Source organism: Accipiter gentilis, chromosome 3, assembly GCF_929443795.1.
Source record: "Accipiter gentilis chromosome 3, bAccGen1.1, whole genome shotgun sequence".
Classification (NCBI taxonomy): Eukaryota; Metazoa; Chordata; class Aves; order Accipitriformes; family Accipitridae; genus Astur; species Astur gentilis.
In genome coordinates this window covers 48,933,268-48,946,683 of record NC_064882.1, presented here as the reverse complement: position 1 = coordinate 48,946,683, position 13,416 = coordinate 48,933,268, and the positions used below count along the sequence as shown (strand labels likewise).

The window sequence follows — 13,416 nt, the reverse complement described above, 5'->3', positions numbered from 1 at the left end:
CCCAGGAGAGGGCACATAGTGCAGCCCCCCCCGGCTCCTGTGCCTTGCTCTGGGTCACCCTCCCCATGCAGGGACTGGGCTGCCCTTGCAGCGGGGAGCTGCCCAGTGCCCACCAGCAAGAATCTCCCAGGGGAATCCGGGTCTGGCACTGTGTGCACCCCATCTCTGCTGTGCCAGGGGCACCACAGCCCCGGGGGGACCTGGAGGGACGTGGGGCTGAGCCCTGCTCGCCCCGGGGAGCTGGGGGCATGGGGCAGGTGCCCACCAGGAGGTTGACGGTGCAGCTCATGCTGTAGGTTTTGTTCTCATCATTCATAACAGCCCGGTAGTCGAGAAGCCGCTCCAGGAGCCCGGTCACCAGAGCGACAAAGTTCTCCCCAGGCTTGGCCAGCTCAGGGTGTCTCCGGCAGCAGCTAAGCAGGCTGGGGAGGAGAGGAGGTCACGGGTCTCATTGCACGCTCAGCTCTGCAACGGTCCCACCACTGCCCCGGCTCAGCTCCCCTGAGGTGCAGAGAGTTGCGGGGGGTGCCAGCCGCCTCCCCTCCCCAAAAAAAGGAACAAAAAGCCACACCTGGTCTGCAGCAAAACAGAGCAAGCCCCATGCTAATACCTACCAGACACATGAGGGATGGGGAAGAGACCTGACAGCTCCACCCACCCTGCACACAAATCTGTGATGGGCACCACGGGGCAGGAGGAAAACCAGGGCAGGGCAGGGGTAATTCCTGGGGCAGGGCAGGGGTAATTTCCTGGGGCAGGCAGGAGCAGGCTGGCTGGGGCAGCGGTGGTGTGCAAGGGGCGCATGATGCTGCTCAGGAAGCAGCCTTCCTCCTCTCAGGTCCCGCTCCCACCGAGAGGCATGCTCTGGGTCAGAGCACAGCGTGAGGAGGTGCGGGATGGCCGAGATTCAGCTGGGGCAGGAGGATGGTAGACAGCAAAGGGTCGTGCCCTGGAGAGAAGGTTGCGGGAATGTCACTGCACACTCACATGCTCTCAAAAAGCTGCTTGTACTGCTCATCTCCCCGGCCGCCCTCCACCTCGCTGTCCAGCTTGCGCAGGATCTCATCCTCAAACTGCAGAGACGTGCGTGAGTGCAGCCGAGGAGCCGAGGGTGGGCTGAGCATGGGCCCAGGCTGCCGCAACTGCAGCCCCCCCGGGACATGGGCCGCAGCACTGGGACAGGAGGGGCTGTGGGAGCTGGAGCCAGCTCAGGCCCCCGAACAGCCCCCAGGCTTGGCTGCTGCAGCCCCTTCCCCAGGACTGCCCAGCACAGAGGGGTCCTGTCCTCCCTCCCAGGCCATAATGCTCCCTGGTGCTGATGGGTCCCCGCGCTGCCCCAGCACAGACTGGGCCCCATCCTGCTCTCTGGGTCCCTGACTTGCTTCCCAGTTCCCGTCCCACTCCTGCGCTAGCCTCTTTGCCATCCCCCAGCAGCCCGGGCTCAGCTGATCCCGGGGGTCTCTGGGCAGTGCCCTGTGCCCCTTAAAGCCACTGCCTTCCCTGCCGGGGGTGGCAGAGCTGTGCCTGCCTGCAGCCCCCCGTCTCCCAGCTGATGCTTAGCCTTCAGGTCCATGGGGTTTGCGCTCCAGCTGCAACCAATGGACCCAAAAGCCTGGGGGATCCTGCACGAGCATGGTATGGGATAAGGGAGGCCTGGACCAGACATCTAATTGCTGGTCCACGCTGGGTCCCTCCAGGGTCTGCATATCCCACATTCGGGGGTCCTTCTCCCCCTGGGCCAGGGGCACTGCCATGGCTGGCTCCTGAGCTGCAGAGCCCCTGTGCTGCGACAGTTTGGGGGCATTGCCTGCGAAGACCTCAGGTCCTCCAAGCCCAGCTGTGCCCACAGCTGTGCTCCTCCAGCGCAGCTCCCCTGTGGCTGCCCACGTGCGAGCAAGGGGCTGGGGAAGGGGCTGCAGCAGGACCTGCATCACCCGTGGCTCCGAGGGCTGTCCCAGCCCCTCTCCTCCCACGGGACACCCCAACAGGGGGAAAGGCTTCCAGCTCAGAAGAGACAAATGCCACCTAATCAAAAACTGGAAAAGGCTTTTGCATGGAGAAAACTCACAGCAACGAGGGGAAGACAAGTGGAAATGCAGAGGCTTATGCAGACCTCCCTCCCACTTTGTTCTTGTTTCCAGGCAGTGCCGGAACGGGCTGAGTGGGTGACGCCTGACTTGTCCCTGCTTGTCCCTGGGAAATCCTCTGCATCACCCAGCCGGCTCCCTTGTCCCTGTCGCTTGTCCATCCCTGTCTCTTGTCCCTCCCTCCCGCAGCCCCACATCCCAGGATGAGAGAGGGGAGGCTAAGCATCACCTCTACCCACCCCGAAAGGGACAGTGCAGCCCGGGTGAGGAGCGGGATCCAGCTGCACTGGCCTCCTGCCACAGCCCAGCTGCAGCCCTGGGCGCTCACCCGGCTGAAGCTCTTGGTCAGCTGGTACTCGCAGAGCATCATGTCAAAGAAGATGGGGATGGTGGATTTGCGCAGCTCCAGCTCCGGCACAAGCGTCATCTCCAGGATGGGGCCCACCATGCCCGGGATGAACTCGATCTTGTGATGGCCTAAGGAGAGCAGGGAAGGCTGGGGGGCTGAGGCTTCTGCAGCCTGCTCCCCAGGGCCAGCCCTGGCCTGGGGCCCCGTGGCTGCAAACGGGCAGCAACGCATGGAAGAGGAGGGCATGGTCCCAGCAAGACCTCTGCACGCCTGGGGTAGGCAGCTGCGGCACAGCTGGAGCAATCCTCCAGGACAGCCATGCTGGCAGGCAGGTAATGCTGTATGGCCAGGACAGCATGGCAAACACTCAGCTATAGGAGCATCAGCTGGGGCTGTGCTGGTGTCCTGGAGGCCCTGGCACATGTGAACAACCCACGAAGGAGCCTGCAGGCACCCGTCACTGCTCCACTGCTGCACTGCAGGTTGCCCCACACACTCCCTGCAGCTCCCTGCTCTCTGCTGGGGCATGGGGCAGAGACCCAAGATGCTACATCCTCCCTGCCTGCCTGGATAGCCCTGGGATGCTGCTGGCAGCATGACCCGCACCATACAGGGAAAACAAGGCAAGGCAGGAGCACCCAGGATTGGGGAATGAGAAGGCAGGGCTGCAGGCAGACACCAGCCCAGAGAGGGGAGGCTGCTGCAGGGAGTGCAACCTCACGACTGGTCACAGCGCCTGTGGGCTTGCACACCTACAGATTTGCACATCCCACATCCCATAGCATCCCACAGCTTGCACGCCTGCAGGCTCATACACCCTGCTCATGCCTGCAGGCTCCCATGACCCAAACCAGCAAAATCCCGCTCCCCAGCACCCATTTTGGGGACAGTGCTGATGAATGCCAGCGTGCAAAGACTCGCCAAGCCTCCGTGTTGCTGGCCACACTGCAGCTCACCTAGGTTGTACCACATGTCCCGAATGGAAGCTCCAATCGTGGCTCTCATGTCCCCGTACCTGCCAGGACAGGTGTTGGTTAGCATCGCTCTGCAGTCCGGGGCACAGCATCCAGGCCAGGGGTGCAAGCACAGCCCAACCAGCTCATCCCAGAATCCCTGACCCCACAGCATGGCAGCAGGCTGGGGAAGGAACCTGAAGCCGAGCTGCAGAGCTCAGCCCTGAGGTGCTGCCTGCAGGCAGCCAGGACAGGGGGTGTCCAGCGAGGGCAAGGCTGACTCACTTGGCCAGGATGCTGTTGCGCTTGGCCTGGGAGAAGTTCTCCAGCTGCAGGGAGTCCTGAGTGAGGAAAGCCACGGCCAGGTGGAAATAGTTGTTCCAAAGCTGCAGAGAAAACATGGGGATGAATGCCAGGCTGGGGGGGCAGGTAGCACCGAGGGCCAGGCTGGGTCCCCTCCCCGGCCCCCGCAGGGCACAGGCAGCCCCAGCTCACCTGCAGCTCGAAGCTGCTGTTGCTCAGGAACATCTGTGTCAGCGTCGTGGCAAACTGGTTGATGGCATGCAGGAACTCCCTGTGGGGTGAGCAGCCGCAGGGCACTGAGTGGAGGGCAGCCATGCTGCTGGCCCACCGCCCACAGGCAGGGGCAAACGGCAGCGAGGGGAGAGCTGGGCTGGCGGCTCCCAGCAATGGCAAGGTGAGGAGCGATGGTGGGGGTCTGGCAGGGGCCAGGCCTCACAGTGCCCTGGGACTGGGACTCGCAGTGTGCTCCTGACCACATCCACGCTCCAGCTGGTCCTTTCCACCCACTGTGGTGTGGCCGAGTGCTGCCTGGGTGCACCAGTCCTGCACGCCCAGCATCCCTGCCGTGCACAGACACCCAGGGTGGGACGGATGGAGTGTCTGGCATCAGCTTTCTGCTGCATCCCGGGAGCCCCCCAAGCACACCGATGGGGCTGCCGAGAGCAGCTCTGCCACCTGGCTCCCAGATGGGGCTGGACTGCCCCAGGACAAGAGCAGGTAGTGTCTGGAGCTGCCTTGAGCCAGCCCCAGCAATTACCCCCAGGTTCTCACATCCAGCCCCAACATCTGCCCAGGCGTCCTCACCGGTTTTGCACCATGTTCATCACCATCCAGTCAGAGGGGTACACCGTCTTGCCAATCAGGTCCTTGAAGAGGATGAAGATCTCCATGAGGAAGTCCTGCCAGGGAGGAGGAGATGTCAGGAGCTGAGCTCGACCACAGTGCCCTCCCGGGGTGATGCTGTGCTGAGCACCGGGGCTGGGAGCGGCCCTCGCCACCTGCCAGCAAGAGCTTCGCCTCTGTGGAGCGGGGATGTGGGCTGTGCCGGTGTCCAGAGCAGGTGGCACCAGTGCCAGGTGCAGGCAAGGCACTGGGACTGGTGGGATGCCCCAGCCGAGATGCGGGATGGAGAGGCAGGGAGGTGCTACTACTGATGGAGGGCCTGGGTCTTGCTGTATGGGGCAGCACTCACCATCAGCTCGGGCCGGGAGGGGAATGCCTTGATGTAGGAGCTGTAGTGGTCCTTGTCCATCTGGCTCAGGATGGCAGCCATGCAGGCCACGTAGTGACTCTGGAGGAGAGGGGCTGGTCAGGGCCCCACAGCTGGCACCACAGGGTGCACTGGGGCCCTGAGGGGCCACGCATCTGCCCGTGTTCCTCCAGCTGGTCCGTACCCCAGAGCCCCAACTGCCCCGGGGGCCCCTCGCCCTCCGCCTGCCACTCCTCTGCTCTGCAGACCTCTCCTGCTGCCCCACTCAGCCCTGGCTCCTGCAGCCAGCCCTTCCTCTCCTCACCCTGTGGTGATGCTGGGGAGGATGCAGACATAACTATATAGCATATTTGCTGTAGCATACATCTGTAATTTTTAAGGTAACTTAAAGCAATATGTGGATGTAAGTGTATTTTGAAAATGGCAAGCAGCTTCTTTGTGGAGGCTGATGCATCTAGACTGCCTCTAATGAAGGGTCCCAAATTGAGCCATTAACTCCACTCCTGTTCTGGGTGCTCACGGCTCTGTTGCAAGATAAGCCCTGGCAGCGGGGCTGGGGGAGTTCCTAGGGAAGGGCTGCAACACGCGGCAGGGGATTGCTGCAAGGAAGCACCATGCCCACAGCCAGCCCTGGCTGCCGTCCAAGGCGAGGGCAGGTTTGCAGGGAATTATCTTGTGAGAAGCAAATGAATAAAACCTCAACATCTCCCAGTCCTTTTAGCACCAAAGTGAAGCCACAGACCTGAGGCTTCCCTGCTGAACGCTGGCACGCAGCAGGACCAGCTGCACCTGCACACAGGGAGGCCATGCAGGCACACTACAGAGATCCTGCAGAGACACCCAGGTCGCTGGCTGCCTGCATGAGTCCCAGTGAGTACAACTTGCATGCAAAGCTAGAGGCGAGTCCCTCCTCACGATGCAGCGTGGTCTGCTCCCAGGACTCAGCTGGGGAGCAGGGGACGCCCTGCCTGCAAGGGAGCAAGCACTAAGTGCTGAGAAAGCAGGTAAAGTGCCACAAATCCACCTGTGTTCCCTAAGTGTCTGCATGTGCGATGCCATGGAGTCCTGGTCTCAAGAGAGACCCCATGGTGGGAGCTGGGGTTGCCTTCCCCACTTACAGAGCCTGGCTGTGCAGCCACACTCCTCACCGGGGCAGAGCAGGAGGAAGCTTCGCCAAGGTTCCTGAGGGGCCATTTCTCACGTACCAGCCAGGAGCGCACATCACCCACCATCACTGCAGAGAGAAGCACTGTGCCGCCAGCACAGCGCCATGAGGAACCTGGGGCAAGGCAGGAAGGCAACGGGAGGAAACTTTTGCAACAAGCCAGTGTGTTCTGGGGATTTGACGAGATTAGTTCAGTCATCTGGAAACAGCTGTTCTGGTGGCTGCTGGAATTAGATTCAGGTGAACTCCTTGCACCGCCTGCTACACCTTCAAGGGAAGCTGTATTTACATTTAAATTACATTACTGGGAGTCACACAGCCAGGCGCTGCTACACATACGGATGTGGTTTGTCCTGTGGATGGCATGCGCATGGGAAACGGACCCAGCAATAGGCCAGTGCAGCATGTGGCCCTCAAACCCACTGGGTGGTCACAGACATGAGGGGTCCCCGGCCAAGCCACAGTCCCACCGCCCAGCACCTCCCGGACCCGCCACACCAGCTGCTGCAGCCCCAGCACGGCCGCAGCACAGCTGGGACACCCGGCACATGGCAGGGCTGCAGGCAGGACAGGCTAAAAGCTGGAGAAGAGGGTCTGTGTTCTCCGGGGGGATTCTGGACTCCAGCCTGCTGCTCCCCAGCTCGGGGACCCGTCGCAGCCCCTGCCCGCTGCTGTGGCACGGCTCCTGCAGCCCTGCCTGGTGCCCACGGCCGCGCTGCCCGCCGCCGCGTCCCCAGCCCCGGGGCGGGCGTGGGCCTTCCCCGCCGCCGTGCAGCCGCTCCCGAGCCCAGCGGTGCTGCTGGGCTGGGGGACGGCGGCTGTGCCCCACCGCGTGCCCGCCCCCGACCACCGGCCCGGCCCCGGCGCTTGCACACCCCTCCGCGCCCCGGGACAGACGCTGCCCAGAGCCTCGGCCGTCCCGGGCCCGGGCCCGGGCCAGCTCTGCCCTCCCCGCCTGCCCGACGCCGCGGAGCAGCGCTGGGCACCCGCGGACGCGCAGCTCGGGGTGTGCAGCCATCGCACCGCCCGGGGAGCCCGGCCGGAGCCGGCCGAGAGGCTGCGGGTACCGGGGCTCCAGGGCGCGGCGCGGCGCCCCACCCGGGCACCACCGCGTCCCGCCCGCCCGCCGCTCCGGCGCCGACACCGGCTCCGCCCCGCCCCGCCCCCGCCGGCTCCGCCCCGGTACCGGCGAGCCCGCGCGGCTCCGCCCCGCCGTGCCCCGCGCTCGCCGACCCGCGCCCGCCGCTGCCCGACCCGCGCCGCCGCCGAGCACCAGGTACCGGGCGGGCTGGGGAGCGGGGCCCCGACCGGCGGACCGGACCGGAGCGGGGCGGGGCGGCGGCGGCCGGGCCGGGCTCGGCTCTGCGGGCATCGGCCCTGCGGCGCCCGCTCGCCGCGCCGGGAGCGCCGCGGCGGCGGCACCCGGGCCGGGACCGGGACCCCGGGCGGCGCGGGTACCCCGGGTGGCGCGGCAGCCCCGCGGCCGGGGGCGGCGGGGCGGGGCGGGGACCCCGGGGCCGGGAACGGCGGAGGGGTACGGGGAGCTCCCAAAGCGGGACTCGGCGGCGGTGCGGGGACCCCGGGGGCGCCGGGCCGGTACGGGCACCCGCGGCCGGGAGCCGGATGCAGCGGCCGGCGGGATGCGCGGTGGCCGGCGGGGCCGGGGGCAAGGAGCCGGGCGGGGGGAGGGAGATCCGCGGTGCCTCTCCCCCCCCCCGCCGCCGGTGCGCGGTGCCCGGTCCCGAGCGGCCTCGGCCACCCCGGCGCCCCGTGCTGCCGGGGGTCGCGGCAGTCCCCGGGTCCTCCCGTCTGCCCCGCCGCCCGGCAGGAGCTGCCCCGGGGAAGTGCGGGAGGCACGGGGCCGGTGGTGCCCCGCGCTGAGCACCTTGCGCTGGGCACCCCGCACCGAGGTGGCCGGCGGCACCCCACATCGAGCACCCTACGCCAGGTACCCTACGCTGGGCACCCCGCACCGAGGTGGCCGGCGGCACCCGTCACCGAGCGAGCCCCTGGCTGCCATGGCAGGGGTCTCTGGGGGACACAGCCATGCTGGAGGCGGTGGCGTGGCGTGCAGCCGAGGGAGATAATTCTGCGCTGAGAGCTGCTGTGTTGGAGGGGCCAAACACCCCCGAGGGGTCTGGAGGCCCTGTGCTGCAGCCCCGCTGCCCGCTCTGCCTGCCCTGCCCTGCCACCCCGGCCCGTGGTGCCTCCGCTTGCCGAGCAGCTCCGTGCGGGAGATGTGGGGAGGGAGGTGTGCTCTGGGAGCAGCCTGCCTCGCTCAGCGCGGCTGGCTGGCGCTCTGCTCCCCCTCGTTAGGAGACGCGTCCATCAGCCAGGGCTGTGTTTGGTTGACACACGCACACGCGTGATCCCAGGAATGTCACTTTCTGTACCGCGTGCCGCGCTGATGCTGGCCAAGGGTATGCTGCTCACGCTGGAGGGATTCAGCCCACGTTGCTCCTAGCAGTTCCCAGTGCCGTGCTCTGCGTTCAAGGCCTTTGTGTCTGCCGGTGGGGTTTCGGCAGCTGCTGAGATGGGAGCAGAGCCGGACGCAGCCTTAGCTGCTCCCTGTGAAATTGGAAGGCGCAGCTTTCAGGGCTGCTCCAGACCTTCTCCTCCCCGTGGGAGCACACACAAAACCCAATTAGAGCTGCGGCTCCTTGCAGAGGTGCGGGGGGAGCCTGGAGAAGAGGTCTCCATGGAGCCCTTTTTATGTTCGGAGCACAAGGTGGACGCGTATGAGTAGTTGATGGGACCTGGGCTTTGCTAGCATGTGCCTGCATGGGGACGGCGGGTGTCAGCTGGGCTGCCTGCCTGCTTTCGGAGGCGCAGAGTGCGCCTTGCCAGCTTGCAGCTCCCCACGGTCTCCACGCTCTTCACCTCCTGGGGGGCATGGGAGCGAGCCCCCCGGGACAGCCATGGTGGCAGGGGACGCTGGGGACTGCCAACTGTGCTCCCTCCTTGCTGGTGCTGCCCAAGGAGAGGGGCTGGAGAGCCACTGGGGAGGTGGCTCCCAGGCAGAGCCGGGCTCAGGCTGGCAACTGCTGTCCTTTCCCGGCATGTCTCCTCTCTGTGGGAAGTGTTCAGTCCTTCCAGTGTGCTTGGAGCAGCAGAGTGGATTTAAATGCAGAAGCTCCTTTAGACTGAGGTTATCTTCTTTATGAGTTACCATTATTATAATTATTTAATAGTATGGTAGCATCCAGAGGCCACAAATAATTAGTGGTTCTATTCCAATCTGTAGTAACAATACTACTTCAGTCCTAACCAGTGCTTTTGGACAAGGTCTGTCTTGCATGTTTACAAAGATAGTCTGTATCATCCTAGCTGTTTGGGGGGGGGGCGGAAAACGGAGGCACACAGCAAAGACACTTGCTAATTCCTAAATTCCCCCGGTAGCCAGTGTTGTCTAAAGTGCATAAAGATAAAGGGGGCGACTGACTGCTAGACGGCATTGGAAATCCACTTAAAGGCAGGAATTTGTATTCTGAAACGACATTCTCCCTGTGTATGCTGGGAGGCTGCAGCCGCAGAGGTCTCCCACACTGGCTGCCAGGACCGTGGCCGGTGAGCACTGGTGGGACAGGGGGCTGTCTTGCGGGGGGTGGACGAGGCCGTTGGGGCAGCACTGCCTGTGCCCAGGGCCGAGCCCCCAGCAGTCTGGACTGGCACATGCAGGGTCGACTGGGGCAGTGCTGTTGCCTCTGTGAACTGCTGGGCACCCAAGCCTTTCCAGCTTTTTCCAGAAATGTGCTTGTGGACAGCTTGTGTCTTTCTCATATGATTTCTGGCATGCGAAGGAGCACACAGAGTCCCAGTCTGTCAGGGCTCCCCAGCCCGGCCGGCGGCTCCGCTCACTGGGACGGTTTGGCTCCAGATGGGTGCCTGAACGCCATTCTCCAAGAGGTGAGACGTTCCTCCGCAGGAAAGCACGGAGCTGCAGGAGATCTTGAGATGAGCTGTGTCTCCCGTGGCTGAAAGTCTTTGGGCTGTGTCCTAGTTCCCTTGTCCTGTAATCACTGCAGGAACAGCCCATGTCAGAGGTGCCGGCAGAGCCCGCATGCTTCAGTGCTGGGCACCGGCGGAGCCCTCCCGCTCCCCGGGCCGGCTCTCTGCGTCAAGCATTTCCCCACGGCGGTGCAGCCACACAAGGTGTCTCCGGGACTCAGAGGAACGTGATATTGGCCACGCCACGTTTGCTGGGAAGGAAGCAGCAGAGCAAGGTGCTTTTCTTTCTCCTGCAGTGGTCTCTTCTGTAGCCCTTAAGAAAGGTGCTGAACTGCAGTGCCCAGCAGCAGCTGCAGACTGCGAGGGACGCTCGCCTGCTCTTCCATGGAGGCAGCTGAGGGAAGCCTTGGGACATGAAACAAACTCCTCCTGACCATATCCCGCTCCATACAGGCTGTCTGCCACTGTCTGCCTGCGTTCCCCTGGGTAGGTCACCCTACCCCTTCATGTCTCATTTAAAATGGTGATATCAGTGCTCCTCTGCATGGCAAAGAGAGGTGGGGAAGCAAGTGGGTAGCAGTGAGAACAGAGACACTACTGTCATGACAGCTGTATTAGCATCCATGGGAGACAGAGGAATAATTTGGCTTCTGCAGGTTTCTGAAAGCTTTGTGCAAAGGCTTTGTACTTCACTGTGTCTCCTGACCATGTAAACTCTCCATCTGACAGCACCAGTATATCTGCAGTTGAAAGAGAGAGGAGCGATGCAAGTGAGAGTCGATGACCTTTGCGTGCTGGGAGGAGGATGTTGTTGCTTCTTCCCTAATTGATGGGATTCCTTCCGTGGGGCATTAGCTGTGGTGCGTGCAGCGAGGGCAGCCGGGAGCCTCAGGCAGCCCTGGAGAGGTGCCTGCAGGGTGCCCAGGGGTGCTGGCGCTGCAGGGAGAAGGGTGGCGGGGGCTCCCTGCTCTGGCCGGGCGATGAGAGCCTTCTCCTGGGCCCTGTGGCTGGGAGAGTGACTAATTTTCCTGCAGAGCACTTCAGCTAGTGACCTAAATAGAGATGTGTGCAGATCCCTTGGCTCATGCGAGCTGCTGCTTACACTAGGCCCAGTCTGACACAGGGGAGGACCCGTGTGTCAGTGACGGTCCCCAGAGGCCCCAGGCGATGCTTGCTGGGGGTGCTGCGGAGCACGAGGCACCCAGGGCATTGCCCCAGTTGCAGGAGACTACTCCTGCTGTCCTCCAGCAGGCCAGCCCGGGTGTTTCTGGTGGAGCCCGAGAGGCGTTTCAGCAGAGCCTAAGACCTTGCCTTGAATGCTCCCAGGAGGGAGGAGGTGAAGTGCTGCCTGTGTGGAGGGAGGCTGCGAGGACCACTGGAGACACGGGGAGCTGGCCTTGGGGCACGTAAGCAGAGCCGGACCTGCTGAGCACTGCGGAGTGTGGCTGGAGAAGGGACGTGTGTCCTCGCTGCGAACACACAAAGGCTGAACGCTGAGAAGGGAGAAGAGCTGTTCAAGCGGAAGCACTATATTGGCACGAGCACAGTCACATATAAACTGGCCATGATTAAGTGCCTGCAGGAAATTAGAAGATCTGTGAGCCTCCAAGCAGCCGGGCTCTGGAAGAGCCTCCAAGAGAACCGTGAGGGTAGGGCATGAGCTGGCTTCGTGGCAGAGCTTCCTCAGCGAGGAACCGGATTTTGGGTTTGCTATCTGCCCGAGGAGATGCTCTCAGTCCTCCATCTTCCAATCCCACAGATGCGCCAATCCAAGTACAAACGCATCAAGTCCTCTTGGAGCCAAGGCAGGATTAAGCTCTGCTGCTGAGTGATGTGTCGTGAACCTGGCTCCTGCCCGGTCCTCTGCTGAGAGCAAATGCCTCATCCTCCAGTGCCGCCCCTCTCCGTCGCCAGCAGCACCTCTCTCCTTTCCAGAGATGAGGAAAAGCAAAGGTTTTGTCCCAAGAGAAGCTGTTGTACCCAGTGAGTGGAGATGGGTAATTAGCTGTTCTCTTCTGCAGTTCCAGGAGAATATGACTTCCTCTCTCATAAATCTAATCTCCTGGCTTCCTGCGTCTTGAGGAGAAGATTTATATGTCTGCTCTGGTTTTCCCTCTGCCACAGACGTTACCAGGAGGACGAGGTGGAGGATGGGTGTAGAAAGGGCCAAAGCTGGCCGGGGGACAGGCAGGATTGTTCACAGGTGTGGGGGGCAGCTGGACCCTATGTTGGTGCCGGTGGTCCCAGTTTTCGATGGCCATAGCTGGGGTCTGCCCAGCAGACTTATCAGTCCTGGGGTAGTCTCTCCCACAGGATACCAACGTTCATCAAGTCAGGAGGAAGAACTGAGCCAGGGCTTGCTGCCTCAGAGGAGGAGGAGGAAGGCAGGCAGCTGGAGGCTTTCCCTCTGCTCTGCTGTATTTTTGGTAGATGCAGGTAACTTTCCAGACAGGACAGTGTGAAGCAGGGCTCTGTTCCTCTGAGGCCAATCCTGCAGCCCATGTGAGATGAGTGTCAAGATACAAAACCAAAAGATTTAGTGCCTCTCTCACAAAATTCATCATCAGTCAGTACTGGCCAAAGAAGAGTGGCCCAGTCATGGGGCTGCTGGCTTTCCAAGGGGAGATTCACAAGCCCTTTACAGGCTGCAGGTAGGAGCTGACAGTGCACTGGCAAAGCATGGGCTGGTGATGCAGGACCAGGTTTTGGATCCCATCATCCAAAGTGGCTCAGCAGGTTCATGGATCCAAAGGGCTCTGGGCTGGGGATGGCAGCCAGGCTGATGCGTGATTCAGAGCCCCAGCGCTGCTCACAAATCCCCGTCATTCTGAATAGTATTTGATGTTTGCGGGGAGTGAGGACAATCTGAGGACTGGGTGGGAGTTGGCACCTGAAGTTCAGTGGTGTCTGTGACTGGGTCATGGGAAGCGGTTCCTGACGCTTCCTTGGCTCCTGGGCTCACTCGGTGGAGGAGACGTTGTTCCCAACTGCACTGAGCATCCAGCTGAACCGGAGAGCCCACTGCTGAAGTACTCGTGTCATCTATTGCATTACAGTGGCGTCATCTGGTTTTATCTATACATCATCTGATGTGACCTGCTGTCTCACCTTATTCATGTGCTCGTAATTCCCGTATGAACTAGAGGAGAAAAACACTCAGACCTTAACAAATTGCCGAGATGGAAGATCCTCCACTGTGCAAATCCTTTCCAAGTTGCTTTAGGGGTGGCTGGCCTCACTTTTTAAGAAAGCCAATCCTTTGACTTCCCCAACCCCTGGTTTTCAACTGCCATGTTTTGCTGCTTGGACGGAGAGGACCCTGGGGCTTCCGCAGCAGAGACCTGTCCTGCACAGCGTCTGCTCCATGCTCTTTGCGTGGCTCTGTAATTGTCTTTTTCCTT

At 62.3% G+C, this 13,416-nt stretch overlaps 1 protein-coding gene across 4 annotated transcripts in view; it reads right to left on the bottom strand.

Annotated features, from left to right (window-relative positions):
• Nucleotides 1-13,416, bottom strand: part of LOC126052025 (dedicator of cytokinesis protein 2-like) — an 82,356-nt gene that overhangs the window by 9,652 nt on the left and 59,288 nt on the right. For 3 of the 4 annotated variants that reach the window (XM_049832086.1, XM_049832068.1, XM_049832095.1), the window contains exons 29-36: nucleotides 4,885-4,983; nucleotides 4,497-4,591; nucleotides 3,885-3,963; nucleotides 3,675-3,775; nucleotides 3,393-3,451; nucleotides 2,416-2,564; nucleotides 988-1,073; nucleotides 266-422 (exon numbers count right to left, since the gene is read on the bottom strand). In XM_049832086.1, coding sequence (XP_049688043.1) covers nucleotides 266-422; nucleotides 988-1,073; nucleotides 2,416-2,564; nucleotides 3,393-3,451; nucleotides 3,675-3,775; nucleotides 3,885-3,963; nucleotides 4,497-4,591; nucleotides 4,885-4,983 — 825 coding nt within the window. The remainder of the gene's footprint in view (nucleotides 1-265; nucleotides 423-987; nucleotides 1,074-2,415; nucleotides 2,565-3,392; nucleotides 3,452-3,674; nucleotides 3,776-3,884; nucleotides 3,964-4,496; nucleotides 4,592-4,884; nucleotides 4,984-13,416) is intronic. The other variant, XM_049832076.1, reaches the window with a different exon arrangement.